The sequence below is a fragment of the Oxyura jamaicensis genome, chromosome 1, assembly GCF_011077185.1.
Source record: "Oxyura jamaicensis isolate SHBP4307 breed ruddy duck chromosome 1, BPBGC_Ojam_1.0, whole genome shotgun sequence".
Lineage (NCBI taxonomy): Eukaryota > Metazoa > Chordata > Aves > Anseriformes > Anatidae > Oxyura > Oxyura jamaicensis.
Window position 1 is genome coordinate 115606846 of NC_048893.1, and position 20474 is coordinate 115627319.

A 20474-nucleotide genomic window follows, 5' to 3' on the forward strand; every position below is an offset into this window, starting at 1 on the left:
CCACCTTGTCCTATCATTATCTGCCTGAGCCAAAAGTTGCTCTCCATCTTGTTTATAAGCCCCCTTTAGGTACCCGAAGGCTGCTGTAAGGCCACAGCCTTCTCTTCTCCAGGCTGAACAACCCCAGCTCTCTCAGCCTTTTGTCAAAGGAGAGGTGCTCCAGCCCTCTGATCACCTCTGTAGCCTTCCTCTGAATCCACTCTAACAGCCCCACATCCTTCTGGTGCTGGGGTCCCCAGAGCTGGATGCAGCACTCCAGGTGGGGCCTCACAAGGGCAGAGCAGAGGGGGAACTTGTGGCAGGCAGGAGGTGCAGCTGAGCAGGGCAGTGCCTCCTCCTGGATTTATGCTGCAGAAGCCTGCAGTTAAGGCAGGGACACTGCAGGGAAGCAGGACTCCTCTGTTCAACCTCCGTGGCTGGAAAGATCCTCAGCGTAGGCTCATTGCTTTCAGACAACAACAAAGAAGCGTGAACACAGAAGCATTGAGTGGGACTCTGACCCCAATTTCCAGCCTCGTTCGGTATTGGCTCCATCATGCATGGCACAGAGGTGTCGCCCAGATCCAGTGCTGCCAAAGCTGAAGGTGCTAATAGAAGAAATGAATCAGAGAATGGTTTGGGTTGGAAGGGACCTTAAAGATCATCCAGTTCCAAGCCCCTGCCACGGGCAGGGACACAGTGAAGCCTCACGCATCCCCACCTACCCTCCTTCCTCTCCGTGTGCTGGCTGGCCAGCAGCAGCCAGCAGGCTGGTCCCTCCACCCCAGCTCCAAAGCCCCTCTGCGCTGAGAAGTTCCTGGCCACGGGCAGTAGGAGAGAGAAGCGCAGCCTGCTGGCGAAAGGGACGACGTCTTTGCTCCTGGCTTTATTGAAGAAGCTTTAATACAAAAACGCTTTGGAATGTAAATTAGCAAAATAAACGCGAACCTTGTTCAATAGAAAACACACAGTGTCCTTGCATTTTCTTGTGCTTCTCCAGTCCCCATAACTCACCACGTGCTTTTCTATTCACACCTAGTAATTGTATTTTAAATGTCCATTATATTCAGCAGCCTCTTGCTCAAACCAGCCGTTACTATCAGCATGACGGATCACACATCTGGTCAGCTCATTTTGCTTGTATCCAGGATCCTTTGTGGATGAATGTCTCAATTCCCAGCCCTAACATGTCACAGTGGACATGAACTACTATATATACAGTCAAACATCAAAAACTACAGCCCTGATTATTAAAATGAAAAAAAATAAATAAAGGGGAGGGAGGAAGGGAGGTAGCCTCCAGTAATGATCAGTAGGGCTACAAAGACATCTTATTTCAGAAGAAGTCTTGAAACGAAGCAAACGCTGTTAAAAGATTTTAAGCGTTCTTGCAAGATTTTCAGTGGTTATTTCCAGTATATGGCTTTGCAAAACAACCAAACCAAACATAAAAACACAGCAGGGAAGCACTGATAGTCTTTATTTAGAGATGCTTCTCATTCCCACCTCCTGGAAGACCAAAGAGCCTTGTTTCTGTATTTTTCTCAGGCTACACGGTGAAACACTAAGCCCTAAGCATCAACAGGTACCACAGACTCTTTCACAGTGATACCACCTGACACACCACCCTGTTAACGTTACGGCCCCTCTCGAAGCACCGGCAGACAGCACACAGCTCCAAATTGCGCTGAGACACGCAGCAGGCTCGACCCTCCAGGGCTTTCTACGCCACCACCTCCCCGTGCCACCAGGATGCCTGCGAGTTAACCACCTGCCTTGGATAAACCACCAGGGTCGGTGTGTGTCTGGAGGGGCCACAGCACACCGGTGCTGGGGAAGGAGGGAATACCAAGGGGACGTGAGAAAACTGCGCAAGGTAGAAAAAGGTCAGAAAAACTCAGTTCAGAGAGTTTCGGGAAAAGAACAGAGGGAAACAAACGTCAGCAACAGAAAGTATAACGCTGATTTGTGGTGTTAAAATTACTAGGTAAGAGTATCAGAAACAAGAGAAATGCTTTGGGCTGTATTTTCAGCTAATGTAAAAACCACAGGAGCCCAAATTCTGGAAGGTTTCAGGGAGCTAGGTGATCAATAAACCATTATATATTTTACAGTTTCTATATAGGTCAAATTAAAAAATGGCTTTCTTTTTCCTGTGGCGTTAATGAATTCTCAGAGAAATATCAGAACAGAAAACATTTATGGGAGTCACCATTTTTTGTGCTGTCTGCATCAAAAGCTTTCTGTTCCAAGTTGGGAACAAACCCCCCGGTGGTAACGATCTGTTGGGACCCACGCCAAAACTCTCGAATCCTTCTTCCTACTGCCATGCCAACGCGCAGGGAATTCACATGCACGTGCACTGCAGTGGGGCGCATCGAAGGAACGGAGAGCTGTGATGAACTTGGGTGGTTTACCTGCTTCCACTGATGTAGTTTTTTTATTATTATTATTTTAATATTAGTACTACAAATTCTCAGCCATTGGCCATTTTTGTTCATGCACCTTCAAAGGGAGTAGCAGAGCGGAGGTTTCCATCAGCTCTCCATTACACCCACTGCAAGCTCATGTTTCGCGATAGCCCCTGCGGCGCGTCAGGGGGCACACCGACAGCACACCGACCGCGCCAGCTCCTCAGCAGCCTACCTCAGCTCCTCAGCAGCTGTGAAGACCTGGTAACACCCAACACATCCATGCAGCAAAATCCTCCGGTGACTACAGCGACCACGTCAGCCTTTTCATGCCACAGTAGACTTAAAGGCAACAGAGAACCTGGCTCCTTTTCTGAGTTGAGGAGAGCCAAGCTTTATTTCCCTGTCTTCACCGCAGCGAGTCTCTCCATCACCAACTTCATCATACTGTATTTCAAATAAATTCGACACAAAACTTCTCATCTAGCCCGTTCGTAAGTCCACATTTTATTTGCGCTTTGCTGTTGGTACTTCAATCAGATTTATATACATAATCTAAAACCTACATTAAAATAATTTTGACTGCTCTGAAGACCGAGAGAAGAGACACGATTGAAGTTTTCTTCCACAGCTCTACAGTAAGTCTACATTCCCATAGCAGTTTTTTGGTTCAGGTTGCAGAAGTGTTCGGAAAGCCGGTGCCAGGCTCCTCAGGCTGGAAGCGGAAGGGTTACACGGTTCTCTTTCAGCATTTCAGACTCGCACACAACCAAGGTAGCAGTTAGCAACAGGTCTAAACGAGCACGCAGGTCAACGCATGGAACAGCGGCTGCTTGCCTTAGGAACAGCCTCCCTTTCTAGCCACTCAACACACCAAAATAGCTGGAAACTGGTACGCCTCCCCGCAATCGCACTGTTTAAACATCACGTGCCAAGGTCCTTACGCTACTTCAGGTGGGTAGGGAGGTGGCACGAGACTGGGTGGAAGCGTACATGGGTCCCCGTGGCGCCACTGGGAAGATGCGAGTTCCTTCACTTTGACGCGAACCTACCTCCTACCTGCTCCTGGAACCCCGCTTCTAATGGTTTCAGCCGTCCTCGCTAGCAGGAGGCAGGTGCTGCCCCCGCCTGAGCAGGCATTTCTGCGCCCGGCCTGGCGCTGAAGGACCTGCTGCCGTGCTGTCCCCCCACAGCAGCGTTACCAGCCTGCAGCGGCTCTGCGGTACGTGACAAGAGGTAGAAAGTATCAACAGAAAAAGCTCGTGGGGACTCTCGCTCAGTCCACTACTGCTGGGCTTTACGTGCGCAAAGGATTCAAGTCATCGGCTCTCAGAGGAGAAAAGCGATAGGAAAAGCCTTATGTGCTACCTACCGTCTTCCTGGGGGTACAGGACCTAGGAACTGATTTTACAGCCTGGTGAACCCCGTGGCTCACAGGAGCTCGCACCGGGAGGGCTCGGCCCCTGCTGCTTCCAGCGAGACCAGGCAAAGCACTCCCAGCACTCCCAGTTCCCGGGGGATTCGAAATGGCATGACCGCCCTCCCTCCCGTGAAAAGATTGGGCTTCTGCTCTTCCACCTGTTCCCAGTCACTTGGCAGGAAGGGTAGATGCAATGTGATAGCCATAAGCTCTGTCTCGTTTTGAAGACTTGGTCCTGATGTTTCTCAGCTTTTGAATTCACTTCCAGAAGACTCGGAGGACTCTAAAGCACTTACCAGATATTTAATTACAGTCAAGCATACTAAGAAGCATCCAAGTTTTCGATCAGCCTTCTTTTTACAGACTCTAGCTAGACCTACCTAACGTTTCCACCCACCTGTAGAAGCCAACTGTTCAAGACAGAAAACGAAGCAGAACAAAACGAAGCAGAACAAAACCCCCCAACCACAGTGAGCCAAGAGCTGTTTGAATTCAAGGTGCCCATCGGTAGCATGAAACTCTTATGTCCCAGATACGTTTAGAAGAGATTTAAGAGATGACAAAGCCCACCTGGCTCTCTGACTGTGGCTGCTGCTACTGCCCTGCGAGAGGCTCTGGTTCGGGGAGCCAGGCAGCCGGGTGAACGCTGCTCTTCTGTAGCGACTAACAGCAGATGGAGGTAGAAATAGAAGTGAAAAACATCACGGTGAGGAAGGGGATTCGCTGCTAAGAAAATGGGAAAAATAGTAACTGGAAGGTGATCCTGGAAACCCAGGACAGGCAAGTTGGTAAGAAAGAGCTGTAAGAAATGATGGACAGGAATTTGGAAGCGATGGACGAGAAGTGAGCGGCACTTTAATGAATAAAGCTACAAAAAAGGCCAACACCTTTAGAAGCTGCCTCCACAGAGGCATCGTTACAGAAGAGGACCCTAACTGCTCGTAATGGCTCAGGTGAAACCACACTTGTAAAGCACTCATTCAGGCTCGGTGATTTTTTTATAAAAACCAAACAGCACATCCTAACAAAGAGAACAGAAATGGGGCTTAGAGAACTGGGTTATATGGGGCTGGGGGGGACCAGACATTAGAAGATTTTGCTCTGGTGAGGACTGAAGGGCTGTAACCGCACACGCATCAGGAAGCTGCAAGCTCTGCACGTGACAGCCGGGGGCTACATAAACGAAGTTATTGGAATAGCAAGTGGTAAGTTAATAAAAAACAACATCATCAGACATCACAAATCGGATACAGGTTAAGGAGTGAACAACCTTATCTTCCTGCACGGAATCTTTATCCGTGGTTAGATTTTGGATGAAGTCATAAAATCTATTTTTAAATCTTGTTTTTGTTATTCATGGCTACCTCGTTAGTAGAAGACATTTGCACATTATTTCAACCGTTTCAGAATGACGCTTGTCATTTTAGAATTGTGCTGATGCAATTAAGGCTATATCAAATTAATGAAAGGAAACAGCCTGTAGGTCAGTTTTATTCTCAAAAAGCTCTTTTAAGGAATTCTAAGGCTAAAAAATACAGACTTGGGTATCTAAAATCTAACAAGAAGTTAGCCCTTACTGAGGGGAGTGTTATTCTCCTCCAGCAACAGGTTCTCCTGTGCCTGTCTGCAAGTAAATATAAATAAAGGGAGCAAGATTTTGTCCCATACCAACGTAAAGTGGGTTGATCCCTGCAGCACATCAACTCTACGGTGCCAAAATCAAAGGGACTCATACAAATCCCACTGAAATCCTTAGATCCAAAAGTCACCCCAACTTGCACTGGAAAATCTGATTACAGGACAGGGCTGTCTGAATTTAAGTGCTGGAATCGATGCCAGCACCCTCTGAACAGCCGGCTGCAACAGATGCGACGAGGGCAGGACCGAACACTTCCTATTGTTTTTTTTTAAGAAAAGGGATAAAAAAAGGCGATTTGACATTTTAAAATGGTAAGTCCACAACACTTTTTACCTTAGAAATAAAAGGACATTTATAGTATGAACCTTAAGAAGATACATAGTGTAAAAAGTGACAGTGCTCAGACTGCGTCAAAGCCCTTCTAGTACAGCAGGGCCTTTTAGTCTGCAACAGAGGGCCGCTCTCAGTGTAAATTAACGCATTAGCATGACGATCCCCAAAGAACAAGGTAAGGAGGGCGTAATGAACACCCTCAAACAGCATCGAGGGCATAGATAGGGCGGGTTGTTTGCGCTGCTGCTGCAGTGATCTTCACTGCAATAGCGTCCCGGTTCCAGCATGTCAAGGAAAACGCACTGAGCTTTCAAGAGCTCTGCTCGCTGTCATCTTGCTTGAGGGATTACTTGCAAGAGGAACAGCCATCATGCAGGAAGATAGAGCTGGATTTCTTTCACCTTACTTTGTTTATCACAGTACCATTTGGCAGCATGCGGTATTTACCAAATATTTACTACTTGTCCCCCAGAAAGCCTGTTTCGTTTCACTCAGGTTTAAACTTTATTCCCAAGACCTCACTGCTGTGAGAAAAGCGATGGCATGAACGTGATGCAGAGCCCAGAAGGTGAGGAGACAGGGAGCCAAAATTACTGCTGTCCTGACTCAAGGCATTACACCGTGCTGGAGCAGGACCTCGAGTGACAGGAGACTCCCACACCGTCTGAAGAAAAGCGAGGTCAGTACCAGGGTCTCAGCCTCCCAAAAAATGAGGTACGCGTCTTTCAGCACAGGAGTGACATTGCTTTCACTGTGGATTTGCAAGTGTGGACTAAAAGCTTAACTAAATACATCTAAACGCTTAATTGTTTACTCCGCCGATTTCCTGACGTCACTTCTTTCTGTAATTTGTGTAGCTCATCTCTAACTTTCACTTGTTTCAACATAAACCACCACTGAGAGCCCCACTGCAATGGAGATTAACTGAAATACATGGCAGCGAACACAATGAGCCATTTTGCCTTGACACAGTTTATCACCTACGCTTCATTGTTATCTGTTATCTGTTCATTTCCGGCAAAAGACTCGGGAGGTAGACTAAAATTTATTGAAACCAAGAATGAAGTGAATTGCTACAGCAGCCAATTTTTGCCCATTTAGTTTTGGCAGAATGGCTCTTCTTACTCTCTCCTGGAAAATTTAAGAAATATATAGAAAGTTTTGGAACCTTGAATGCTTTTTCATGAGATACATGCTAAAACACACAAGCCAGGCACAACGAAACGGCTGAAAAGGCATAGTAATAACAATTACCTCAATGCAATTTTCTCGTGTCTCAAAGTTCTACTCTGAAAATTGATATGAAATGGCTTTGTGGAAATTCATTTCTTTCTGGCCCAATTTCAGCAAGATATATTGGTTTTAAAAAGAGATGACTTGAATTCTCAGAGCTGGTAGTTAGCAGGGAAAATAATCTAAAAAATTCCAAGTCCAGCTGCACCTTTTCCTGCTTGCACCACCAAGTGAAGTTGTGTGTGTCAAACTTTCACTGAACCCTGGGCAATATCATTTTTGTCAATGGGGTAACAGAGTTGTGGGCAACCCATTCTGTGACTGAAGATTAGTACCTTTACTGATACGCAAGCAGTAACCAAGTTCCTTTTGCATACGGCTGTACTGTTTCTGTTTAAACACTAGAAGTAGGAAGTGTTAAAACCTCATCACTACACAACCACGATCCAAAACGTACAGAGGGAGAAATTCTGTCTGGTAAGATTACAGATGCCCCCCTAGGTCAAACTACACATTAACCCCCATATAAAACCACCTATGAATGTTCAGTTTCTATGCATTTTACATTGTCAGGAACATGAGTAATTGCTCTACCGTTTATTGGCTTTTTTTTTTTTATGGAAGACCGAAGATTCCCTAATCATTGTTCTAAACAGAAAACAGGACTGAAATTAGCGACGGGGGAATTCAATCCGTAGGCACTTTAAGGACTACTGTTTTAGAGTGTGCCATCAACAACGAGGTACTGTGTATCGCCTGAAAATGACCACTGCCAAAATGCTGCGACAGTTTAACATGTACATGACACTTTTTGTTTGTACAGTATTTGTTAAATACAATTCAAAATTCTGCGCAGAGTGAAAGAAACATTGCACCTTTAACTGTAGTTGTTTAGAAGTAGCAGCTGCAACAAACAACATAGACTCTCCTCCTTCAAAGTCACAAAAACGCACAATATTCTCAACTTTCCAACTGAAAAATAATTGCCACTGCAGTCACCCTCAATTCAGGGGCAGGGGTGTGTATGACTGAAAAAATCACAGCCTTAAAATGTCACAGGTTTTCACATGTCTCTACAATCATTGCACTATTAAAAGTGAACCCATTTGGCAAGGCTGAACTAGCACATTATATATTTTACCTAGAGTAAAAAATACATAATAATCACCTCTGAGATAGCTTGTTCAACAATTACTGGTCCAAATAAATATGAACTATTCCAACTCGTGTACTCAGGCTAGCAATTGTTTGAGTTAAAACCTTCAACAAGCATTCCCAAACAGAAATGGGAAAACTTTACCCAGATTCACTGAGTCCAGGTAAAATGGTATTACTAAAAAACTATGAAAAAATCTGAATTAACTCGAGCACTAGAGAAAACATGGAAGCATAAAAGTGATCATCGCTACATAGCATGTTCTAAAACCTGTGTCCCTTCCATACACTAAATGCATAAGAATGCACTTGCGACTGAATTTTCCTTTGTTCGTTTCAAAACTACAGATCTTTAATTTGATAAGCAGCTTTGTTTCTATCAACTCATTTGTAAAAAACACCATCAAGCTTGTGCTCATTAAATATATATATGTATATATAAAAACATACAAAAAGTACAAGATAAATCACATTAAGAAACTTTTACAGTGTAATTGTCCTGATTATTTTTATTCTTAAGGGCCAATTTCTTTTTTTGCGTGCACAGAAATCTCAATGTGACTGTTGTTCCAGACTTCAGCATAGTGCCACTGCACAGAATTCATCTTTCTGTGCAGTCCATTAAAAAACAAAAACGACCAAAAAAAAAAAAAAAAGAACCAACCAAAAAAGAAAAACAAAAAACACACACACCACAGGACAAAACATTCTTCTTAAATCAAATTCTATTTGTGAATTCAGCAAAATAATTTCTATAAAATAAAACAGCAAAATATTTAAATAGTATAGGGTGGGCTGTATCTGTTTTGCAGGGGTATTTGGTTTTTAGACAGGTTCCAAAAAAATTACACACATTCAAGTTACCAATTTTCATTTAAATACAGTATTTACTGATGCGTTTCTTGAAGTCTTTAAACAAATGTTTATTCTGGAATAGATACCTCAGAATTGCAGTTGACTAACCAGTAGTTTCTTTTATAATTAAACCCTGCTTCTAATGTTAAGATTTCCTGTATATGGATAAAGAGCTAAGACAATTCTTGCTTTCAAGTAGAACTGTGAACGAGCAGAAAACCAGCAAGTTAACTTGGTGCAGTGGCACTCACAAGTACTGTGTGATTTTGTTGACTTCCACTTCACTGGGATGCAGTAGAAGGAAAGTGTTAGAAGTTTATCTAATAAGCTCTACCAAAGAAACAAAACAAGCACACCAAATACAGTCTATTATGCTCCAGGCATCCTGGCATAGCAAATTTTTGCATATTTGTTTTAAATCTTTTAAATTCCTATTACTGAAAACTAAGTGTTCTTTATCCCACCCAGAGACAGAACTGTCAAACATCAGATGTGAGGAACACATGTGAAACTGAAAACCACTTGTTTGTCACGTTTTCCCTCCCCATTTTATAGTCTAGGTGTAAGAAGAAAAAGTTCTGAGCGATACAGTTGTCACATTGGGACAACTGCTGTCACTTTTTTCCCCCTCGTTGGCTACACTAACTTGGTGTGAAGCCATGCTAAATGTTACAGCATAACTATAGCTTCAAAGTGATTAACCTAATACCAGAATGAAAAAGGCAATGAAAAAAGATCTAGAAACAATGTTACATCACCAATTTTCCACATCAACCAAATAATTAAAAGGTTACCAGCCATTACGTTGCTCATAGTAAAATCGACTCCAGTGGCAAAGAATTAACATGAAACTATTTTTGTGGTTGACATGGATAGGCTTTTTCGTAAAGGAGTTGATCCAACTGCCATGAGGCAGGCAACACTGGTTGCAGAGCGCAGCAGATATATCAAGAATTTTTTTTTGTAGATCTGTGAGTCTCATCAAGACAAAAAAAATGTTTCTTGCTTAAGAATTAACAGTCAAACATTAATATACTATATACACCTTTGCCATTTACACATTAGCATCAGGCCATTTATTACAAAACACTATACACTTTCCACTGCAGGCGGGTTATATATTGACAGCAATTTTCTGCAGATAAGACAGTGAATAGACTCTCCACTCCATGTTGATTAGGAATAGTTTTTCTAGTTTTAAATATTAGCCAGACACAGAGAAAGGTTGGACTGTAAGGCCTGGGTGCACAGTCTTGATGGAGCAAGTTAATTGATTATGTGCATTTCACTAATCTTTTGTCTGAGGCGGGGAAACTTCTTCACTGCCTTCAAAATTTTCTTGTGCTCGTTGGCCAGTTCGCTGAGGGTTGTTCATATGATGTGCTGCCGGGCCTGTATATGGCTGTCCATGCACATGGTTATTCTGTAATAAAGCATAAACATTTTAAAAAGACATTAAACCTGTGGCTTGTTTCCTAATCAGTTACTTGGTTTTTGCCTCTACTTTCAAAAACTGAAAAGTACCACCAAGCACACTGAACTTCCGTAGTAGTATCTGTATGGACACACATCAGTTTCTTCATTCCTCTGAATCGCACCCTTCACTTACCTTTAACTTAGACAACGTAAACAGACTTTCAACTCGTAAAGATGCCAGGATTAATTAAATAGTAATTTCAGCCTTTGAGTAAAAAACATTTACATGCAAAGCAAAAGCAGAAAAAAAGGAGAGTAGAAGAAGCTGCTGCTTATGTGGTCTGGGCATTAACCTGGGCACATCGTACTGACACATTCAACTAGCGTGAATGTTTTTCCTAAGACAACAGAAAAAACTGTATCTGTGTAGCATACTTTGATCTTTAAGAGGGCAAACTTTAATGTTACAGAACTGAATGAAATCTAGACCGGCTGTTTTCTCCGGATGCTGTCCCAATTTAAAAAATCATACATCTGGCAAATGAAAATATCTTATCTACCTATTGTTTTGCAGAGTTTAAACAACTGTGGAGAAATTAGGAACATGAGGATTGTGCGTGTTAGTGAGAAATGCTGTCTGTTGCAAGAAAGTGAACACATCACACAGATAATGGTGAGGTTACAGTATGTGTCTGAACTCAGGAGCTCAGAAAAGAGTGGGAAAATCTGCATGACTTACCAACTGCTCTGCTGAGAACACCAAGTAAGGAAAGCAAGATGGAGGGAAAATAGGTTTGGGCAGGAGAGGAAATTAAATTAGCAGATTCAGAATATATAAAATTAATTGGAACAAAGTAAAAATGGCAACTGAGGAGGGGATCTACTAATTTAGTCAATTCAATTACAAAACCTTGTTATGATTTCTTTCAGATCTGGCTTTCCACTGGTAGATTAACAAAGCAGCCATTTAGCCTAAATGAGATTTAGATTTTGTATGTACTTAAGATTTGGAGATCATGTTCATAACTAGTTACACATCACAAAGACATCCATTTTTTTTATGAAAGCCTTCCAATTACTCAAACTGAAAATTAGGTGTTGGGACCTGATTTTAAATTAAAAAACAAAAACAAAAACACAAGAAAACAACTCATAAAATATCAACATGAACAAATAAGACAGAATCAGATTTAGTATTCATGAGCCTGGGATGATGTCTGTCCCCCTGCTGTTTCTCTGGATGATTAATCTCTGATCTGGTAACACAAAAATTCTCACATGAAACTGATGACGAAACCATTCCTGGCAAAAACTGAGCTGAATCTTTATTTCTCCAAGGGCGATATTTCATAGTAACATGCTTCTGGCTAAATGCCTGTAATTTGAGTTATCATGAATGCTAACTAAAAAAGCTATCCTGGGACTCTAAATAAAGGATCAAACTCTCTAGCTTTTACCTGTTGATACTGGGAACCAGGTGAATGGGGATACAATGGGGCATCTTCAGGTGGAGAAGACTCATGTTCATCTGGGGCATCAGGATCATCTGGTTCCTAAAGTTTCAAAAACATTTCATCTGGTTAGGTAAAACATACTATGATTATTCTATCCAGAACCAATCCAATGTGCAATTGATCATTTCAGGCATACTCAAAGAAAAGACATGCCCCCTGTCCCCAGTATCACCTGTAACTTATAGAATCACGGAATCATTTAGGTTAAAAAAGACCTGTAAGAGCATCAAGTCCTGTTGTATGAAAACCGTATTACATATAATGCTTAGTTGTATAAAAATTCCCACTATTAACATATTATTGGGAAAAAATAGATTTTTTTAATCATTCATAATTTACTTTAAATGGTCAATTTAAATTCTAGATTGCTAATTCCTTACTTAACAGATGCGCATAAAAACAGTACAAGAAGTGAAAAAAACACAGGAGTATGTAACTAAAGCCAACAAAAATGTAACTTCTTATTGATCTCTTATTTACAGAAATATTTTACTCAAAGTTTTTAGTAGATGTCAAATTAGTTGTTTACCTCCTCTGGGCAGAGTTCACAAGCTTTTGCAAGAGTCATTCTAGCACTGTGTGATCTCTCTAGGAAGTAGCCGTTCGATGTTTCATTGCTTTGTATTGGTGGAGACCAATTATTATAGGTGTATTGGGGATTGCCAGTGTATGGTCTACGCTCAAGCTCATCTCCAAGCCATTCTACTGCCCAGGTCCACTTCCTCTTCAAATCTCCATTGCTCTGCAGATGAAAAGTTAACACTTCAGAATTATTTTATTTCAAAAGAAAAATATATTTCTCTTCCTATGTATCAGCTCAAGAGAACAGACCACCGACATCACCAGGCCACCAACCTGCTGCTTATAAGACTCCCTCACATGGTCTTTTTTGCACAAAGAAACTTCAAATTTGAAATGAAGTCTGAGCAGTTTGCAGCTGCATCACATGAATGCAAGTTTAATCAAACTGCTCTCAATTCAAAATACTGACCTTATGATATTAGAAAGTCTGCACGAGTTTCACTTGAAAGTCAAAATTTCATCAAATCAATGAAAATTGAATTTATTTCATTTTTACACAGAACTGAAGAAAAAGCAGCAAGAGACAGAACAAGTTATTACCTGAAGAATCTGGTAGGCTACAGGACAGTTGCTGAAGAGGGCTACCATGCACTTTATACACTGGTAAGCTCTTTTCTGATAATGGTTCTTAGAGCGCTGAATGGTGTCAAATAGTCCATCCCTATCATCTGGGATACCCTTAAGTGCATTGTGAATCCTACAAAAAAAACAACAACCACCAAAACACAAAAATCAAGGGTTAGAATTCAGGCTTCATTTACAGTGCAATTATAAACGGGATAACTCATTCTAAATATTCTGACTTTGGTAAAAGTGCCTTCTGCTCTTGAACAACAGGTAGAGGAATTAATTACCATCCTCACTTCTTGCAGGGTTTCCAAATTCACACACTTTTGGCTTTGAAAAACCATTGGAGGGAGACACAGCACCTACACTGTCAATATCTCTAAGAGCTACATTCATTGCAGGAAAAGTAGTAGACCTCTTTTTGTTTCATATTTGTCAATAATCAGCAAATAATCCCCAGGCAGCAGACATCCTAGGCCTCACTACGAGAAAGATACTGAGTTGCTTGAGTGTGTGCAGAGAAGAGCAACAAAGCTGGTGGTGGGACTAGAAAACAAGAGTCATGAGGAGCTGCTGAGAAAACTGGGGTTGTTTAGTCTGACAGAGACTGAGGGGAGACCTCATTGCTCTCTTCAACTACCTGTGAAGAGGTTGCAACAAGGAGAGTGTCCTGTAACATTAACTTCTTAAATCAAGAGAAATCTATGAGAGGGTCTGATACCAAAGAACAGCAGCAGACATCTCAGTAAGAGAATACAAGGAGCACTAAAGGATGAGCACTGTTAAAGACCAGGTAATTCTTATTTTCTGTAAGTTGGAAGAGATTACTATTTACTATGGACAGTCACGCTATTTAACTATGTAGTAGTTACACTGTTTATTAAAGTACGATTATCAGAGCAAAACTACAAACAGGACAGAGATCAGTGCTCCAAGCTACTGCCAGAAGTGGCAGCAAAAAATCAGAGGGTGACTGCAGTTGGCCACTTTATACTCCTCTGCTGAGGCCTAGCACAATTTCGATGAACACTGTATTTAAAATTGCAGTCTCAAGAATAACAAAGTGATGTCTATCTTCAAGTATAGTGAGTCACACTGCAACATTCAACCTCCTGCATACTCCACTGTTTCTAACATAGCACTCTCCTAAACAAATACTTCTCACCTATATTTCCACCATAAAATATATATGTATTTTTTTACTTCACACCTCTTAAAATATGCTCATCCTCCTGTTTCTTGGGGACTTCTTATGGAAGTATTTGCTTAGCAGGAAGAAATATAAACAAACTATACTATATATGCATTACTTATACATATATACCCAAGTGTGTAAAGTCCCCTTATAAAAGGTATTCTCATCCCTTACCTAAGCAGTAATTCCTACAAAGAAAACAAAGAAATCTCTCCAGCCTAGTCTTTAGGTTTTGGAGTGTGCTAAGCCAGATCACCATCTTCCTTCTGAATATCTTCTGAAGTAAGGCTAGGCAACTAATGAATTGAGTATAGTCCTAAGAGGGTAGCCTACTTCTACAAGTATATATGAGTTCACTCCAATACTCTTGTTGTTACTGTCAGTTTTTAAAGCGTGCTCTTACTTAAAATATTTTAAATGCCATATAGGACATGGTTGCAAATGATTTAGTAAATCCAGTATTATCTAAATTCACTAATTATGACAGAGATATTTCAAAATATTGACAAGTAGCATTTACTTTGTGTTACCTCACCTACTCCTGCTACTGTATATAACTTCTAAGTAAGTGACGTAGATGCATTCTCTTGGATAGTCATTATTTGTAGCAATCACACTTTTCTAATCTCAGCTTTCAAAAACTTTATTCTCTAGACATACAAAAACTAGGTTTGAAACTGGGTGAATATTTAGTATTTTAGTTAAAAGTCTATTGAAATATGACCATAGAAAATATTTTTGTCTTTCTGCTTTTCTCCCAGGTTTGCACTTCATCCATGTCTCAGTATCACTTCTGTGATTGTTGTGCTTCTTAGTAGTAAGACCAGAACATCACTGAACTTCTTAGATCACAGGTTTCCAAGAATCAATCTAAACAACTCACAGTAAATAACTGTCTGTTTTGCTTAGCTGGCACATTAGTAAGCATATCCTGAATGTGAACAACCTTGCATTTATAGGATTGAGTAGTAAATTTCTCAATAGTAAGAAAGATACAGGTTAAAATCTAGACTCAAGTTGTCTCAACATTTGAGATAAAATGAAAAAAAAAATGCTTTATCCCTGTATTTTGGTTTATATATATTTAAAACAAACCTCTTAAAAGGATTAAGAACAGAAACACTGGGAAAACAGTCTGTATCAAACATAATAACGAATTATAAAAAGACAGGTAACTACAAACCTGTGAGTTTGCCAAGAATCCTCAATTAATAGGATTTGCAGAAGCAGATCCAAGTAAGGTCGAAGCTCATATGTGTATGAATATGCAACCTTAAAGAGTAAAAATGCAGAGAACACAAGAAAGCATTCTTTGAAGCGTGTAGATTACATGGTGCAATATAAGAACACAATTTATGTGAAGTTTACTGTTACTTAAGGAATATTTCAAGATACAATGCATACTTTATTATTAGTTTAAATGCTGGTAGGTGTTTTTTTCTTTAATCCATAGCAGATTTTGTAAAGAACAAGTGTTTTATCGTGAGTTTCTAACAGAATTGATCTGAAGCATCTGGACCAATCATGATGCCAGAGATGCTACCTTGAAAAATACTTTTAGAAACACAACATTACGAAACAGTATTTTCCACTAATATTGCTACTTTTAGATGGTATGTTCAAGTCCATACTAAAACACAAAATATATGGCTAAGTAAAATATTAGTAAAGTGATTTTATTACAATTTTTTCAAGTGCCAAATGGAAGGTCACAGAAAACTTTATGTTTACATAGAAAAAAAATGCACTAATTTAAGTCTAGCTAATGAAAGTTAAAAACAAACCTTATTTGGAGTGGACGCGTGTGATTAACCCTACTGAGATTACAAAGAAAAAATGAAATAGCCCCAAATAATGATTCTTTCCTGAGCCTGAAGTCAAGTATGTTTTGCAACTTGTAAAAACAAACAAACAAACAAAAAAAAACCACCACCTTACATACATACTCAAAATAAATACAAGGAAGATCTTAAGAAATAATGTTAAATTTTGATTCTACTGAAAGACGTTTTATCGATAATGAGAGAAAAGCTAAATGAAATGCAATTATATTACACAGAGACCACCCCAGCCTACTTATTTACAATCACAGAATGGTTTGATTTGGAAAGGGTCTTTAAAGATGATCTAGTTCTAACCCCCCTGCCATGGGCAGGGACACCTCCCATCGGACCAGGCTGCCCAAAACCCCATCCAACCTGGCCTTTAACGCTCCCAGGGATAGGGCATCCACAATTTCTCTGGGTGACCTGTTCCAGAGCCTCACCATCCTTACCGTGAATAATTTCTTCTAGTATCTAATACAAATCTCCCCTCTTCTAGTTTAAAATCATTACACCTTGTCCTATCACTACAGGCCCTGACAGTAAGTCCCACCCTCATCATTCTTGTAGATACCCTTTAAGTACTGGAAGTCTGCTATAAGGTCTTCCCCCAAAGCCTTCTCCTTAAGCCGAAAAAACCCCAACTCTCTCAGCCTCTCTTCACAGAAAGGTGCTCCAGTCCTCTGACCATTTCTGTGGTCCTCCTCTTGACCTGCTTCAAACAGGTCCATGTTTCCCTCCTATACTGGAAGCCTCAGACCCAGATTCAGCACTCCAGGAGGGGTTTCACAAGTGGAGGAGAGGAGGAGCATCACCTCCCTTGACCTGCTGGCCATGTTTTTTTTTGATGCAGCCCAGGACACAGCTGGTCTTCTGGACTGCAGGCTTGCACAGGTGGCTTCTGTTGAGCTTTTTATCCACCAGCACTTGCAAGTGCTTCTCCACAGAGCTGCTCTCAATCCATTCTTCACCCAGCCTGTACTGATGTTTAGGATTGTCCTGACCAAGGACCTTGAATTTGGCTTTGCTGAACTTCATTAGGTTTGCATAGGCCCACCTCTCAAGCCTGTCCAGGTCCGTCTGACATCCTTTCCCCTCTGAAGTGTCAACTGCACCACTCAGCCTGGTGCCATCCACAAACTTGCTGGGGGTGCACTCAATCTCACTGTCCATGTCATAAATGAAAACACTAAACAGTACCAAAATATTAAACATTACCAGCCATAATGCAGATCCCTGAGGAACAAATATGGAGCCCTGAAGGACTTAACACTGTGTTCCTAATTCAAAAATGGTTGATTACATTCCTAAATTTATAAAAGGAACATTAACATTCCACTATGATGTATAGCCAAGAGTAAAAAATAGTGACAGAAGATACTACCCTATGGAACTCAGTATTTAATAATATTACATTCCTATATATATAGATCTTGCATCATACACATTCATATGCCCATCTGCCTCCTAACACTTATTTTTACCTGCCAGAGAAGTTCACTGAGGACAGTGGAAGAGAACTGAGGATTCTCCCAACAGCAGAAACGAAGCAACTTGATGGTCTCTTCAGAATTGCTGCAATCTTCAATAATTTTCTTCACATAACTGGTTCTCACAAACAAAATGTCTGCTACGTTCTGCTGAAGTGCCATTATAGGTTGAGATAAATTAGGATCACCATAAGGGTTGGCAAGCGGAGGATTACCTGGAACAAGCAGTTATTCCAGATGAAAAGGTACCAAAACACTTTTGATGTGTAGAGACAACAAAATATAAGTTGCTGTAACTAATTAATAATAATAATAATAAACAGGAAGACTACATTTAGCAGTAAGTTTGCTTTGAAAAATAGTATGGTATGAAATAACTCAATTTTCTGATTGTGAAACTCAACTCTTGCTGCTCAAGAGAACTACTACTTCTCTCAGAAAAGAGTATGCAGTGACAATCAGTGCAGAACAGCTGGCAACACATTCATATGCAAGAGGAGGAATTATTGGGAGTTTCCTTGGTGGAATTCTCTTATCTCCAGAATCTGCTTCAAACCTTGTGTAACACAGCCCAAGCCTATAAAATTTTAAGACACATTAAGTCTATTTACTTCACTAGGCAATGGGAATATCTATAATAAAACACTCCAGTTTGAATCTCTAAAGCATAGATTAAAAAAAGTACTAATGAAAGAATCAAAACTAACGTAGCTTGTTTAGTAAGCTTCATTTTGTGTAGAGAGACTGTTGATTTGCTCCTAATGTTTCTTGATTTAATAGTGTTGCATTTTCAGTTATTATAGGAGGATTCTTAGAAGTCCAAGGGAGAACTTTCCCAGTTCACAATGCTAAGGCATAAAATAAATTTACTCTGAAAACAGTAATGATAACTAATAAACATAGTGATGGTCATACAAAACTTTTTTTAAGTGCAACATTAAGAACACAGTGAATATATGACTCGTTTTCATAGGCAGAGCATCTTTTCGTCTCATCCTCAAATAATACACTGGAAACAAAACCAAATCAAAGTCACCAAATGATTCTGCAGCTTATTATAGCACAGTAAATTTTTCAGTTCATTAATCTTACTATAGCACATTCTCGCCTATTGACTTTACAGCCTGACACATTGAGCTGTAATGACTTTACTGTTAAATAGCTTCTCTACGGACTCCTAATTAGGTTTTCTAAACTATGCTTAATATAGAACACGTACATACACAGGCTATAAAATTCACATAGCCGAGCATTCTGTCACTATTTGTCAAAAGTAACTGCATTCTCTTCAACTAGTGGGGATATTAATGATTTATATTGCAGTAGACTAATTTCTAGCTGATTCTTAATCTTTTATAAATGAAAGTGGTGGCTTCTGTTTGTCTTTCTGACTGCAAATGAGCACCAAGTGGATATTTTCAAGAGCTACCCAAAGCAATATCTCTTTACCAATAACTGCTATTAGGTACTTCAGAACTTGGTGTATTTTTTCCTGTCCAGATTACTTTGTCCTGGTAACATGAAAGTCAGTTATTATTTTCTACTCAGAATGGGAATACCTTTATGCAAGTCTTTGCAATGAGTTTAAACTATTAAACTAAATCATTAATATTTTGCATCAGCAAAAAAATACTTCACTGTTTAGATGTTTTCCCATATCTTAAAGTAGTAAGCCAACGTTTGTCTCATCTGCTTTTTCAGTTTGTCAGTATATAAAATCAGTATTATCTAAAACAAACCTTTGCCTTTAAACAAGGTTTTGCTACACATAAAAGTCAAACGTTTTTCCAGCTTATCCTTTTCATACACAGTTAACAAAATATGCACAAAAGACATTTATTGATATACTCAATTAACTTAAGGAAAACGTAAAATTTACTGTACCATTGATAGAAGACTGCATCCGCGATGACACATTGCAACAACGGATCAGCTGTGACACAACAGTGTATAGCTTCCCCAGTTCAGCATACTGGTATTTAATTGGAGGGCCTGGACCTTCATCCAGAGCCACAAGCATGAAGGTTGCAGGAACATTTAGTTTCAGAAGTTGTGTCTTCTCTGCTACACCTTTACAGGGGGAAAAAATAATTAAGGAAAAAACCTATCTTTAGCACTGACAATACATTTTTTCAGAAAAATAACTACACAACTGATAACTTCTCAGTTGCTGTTTATTATCTTTATGCTTTCTGAAAAAAAGAAAATCTGTAAGATGCACAAGGAAATTATGTTCAGATGAAAAATCACTATGAAGAAGAGCAGTAAATGACTACAATTTCTTAATAGCGCTCATCAGCACTTAAGTAATTAGCATTTGTGTTAATAGCAAAGTTTCAGAGAAGTCTTTTGGGACAAAAATTAATCTTTTTTAAAAATAAGTGTTTATAGTGAGACCCAGTAGAGGATGAACACCCTCCACTGTATATTTCATGATTTGTCTGTCATAACCTACATACATCAGTTACAAATTTAAGACACTTCCAACCGTGGCATACTGTGCAGTCAGTGTAAATAAGAGTGACAAAAATCAGGTAAAGGAGAGAAAAAACAAAATGAAAAACCCTGCAAAGCCAATCACAAACCCAATTAATTCAAACAATCAGTTGGTTTCACTGCAAAAGTATCTTGCACATACTTACCATTAAACCAGATATGTCCCTTCTGATCTTATATTCTGTTTCTCAGTTTGGTTAAAAAGTGATGCTTTCTCATACATTTGCAAAGCTTTTTCTTAATCTGAAATACAACTGAGCCTTACATACCATCTTTCTAATAAGAGGAAGGAATCCAGATAGCACACTAAAGCTGTTTTACAGTATTTTTTGGTTACGTTAGTTTTGTAGTCACATTCTCCATAGA

General features: G+C 40.0%; 1 protein-coding gene across 2 annotated transcripts in view; it reads right to left on the reverse strand.

Moving 5' to 3' along the window:
- Positions 1-8584: 8584 nt before the first annotated feature.
- Positions 8585-20474, reverse strand: part of USP9X (ubiquitin specific peptidase 9 X-linked) — a 101154-nt gene continuing 89264 nt past the window's right edge. For both annotated transcript variants that reach the window (XM_035315988.1, XM_035315987.1), the window contains exons 39-45: positions 19497-19682; positions 17607-17827; positions 15483-15571; positions 13078-13234; positions 12485-12697; positions 11899-11994; positions 8585-10448 (exon numbers count right to left, since the gene is read on the reverse strand). In XM_035315988.1, coding sequence (XP_035171879.1) covers positions 10314-10448; positions 11899-11994; positions 12485-12697; positions 13078-13234; positions 15483-15571; positions 17607-17827; positions 19497-19682 — 1097 coding nt within the window. In that variant the 3' untranslated portion in view covers positions 8585-10313. The remainder of the gene's footprint in view (positions 10449-11898; positions 11995-12484; positions 12698-13077; positions 13235-15482; positions 15572-17606; positions 17828-19496; positions 19683-20474) is intronic.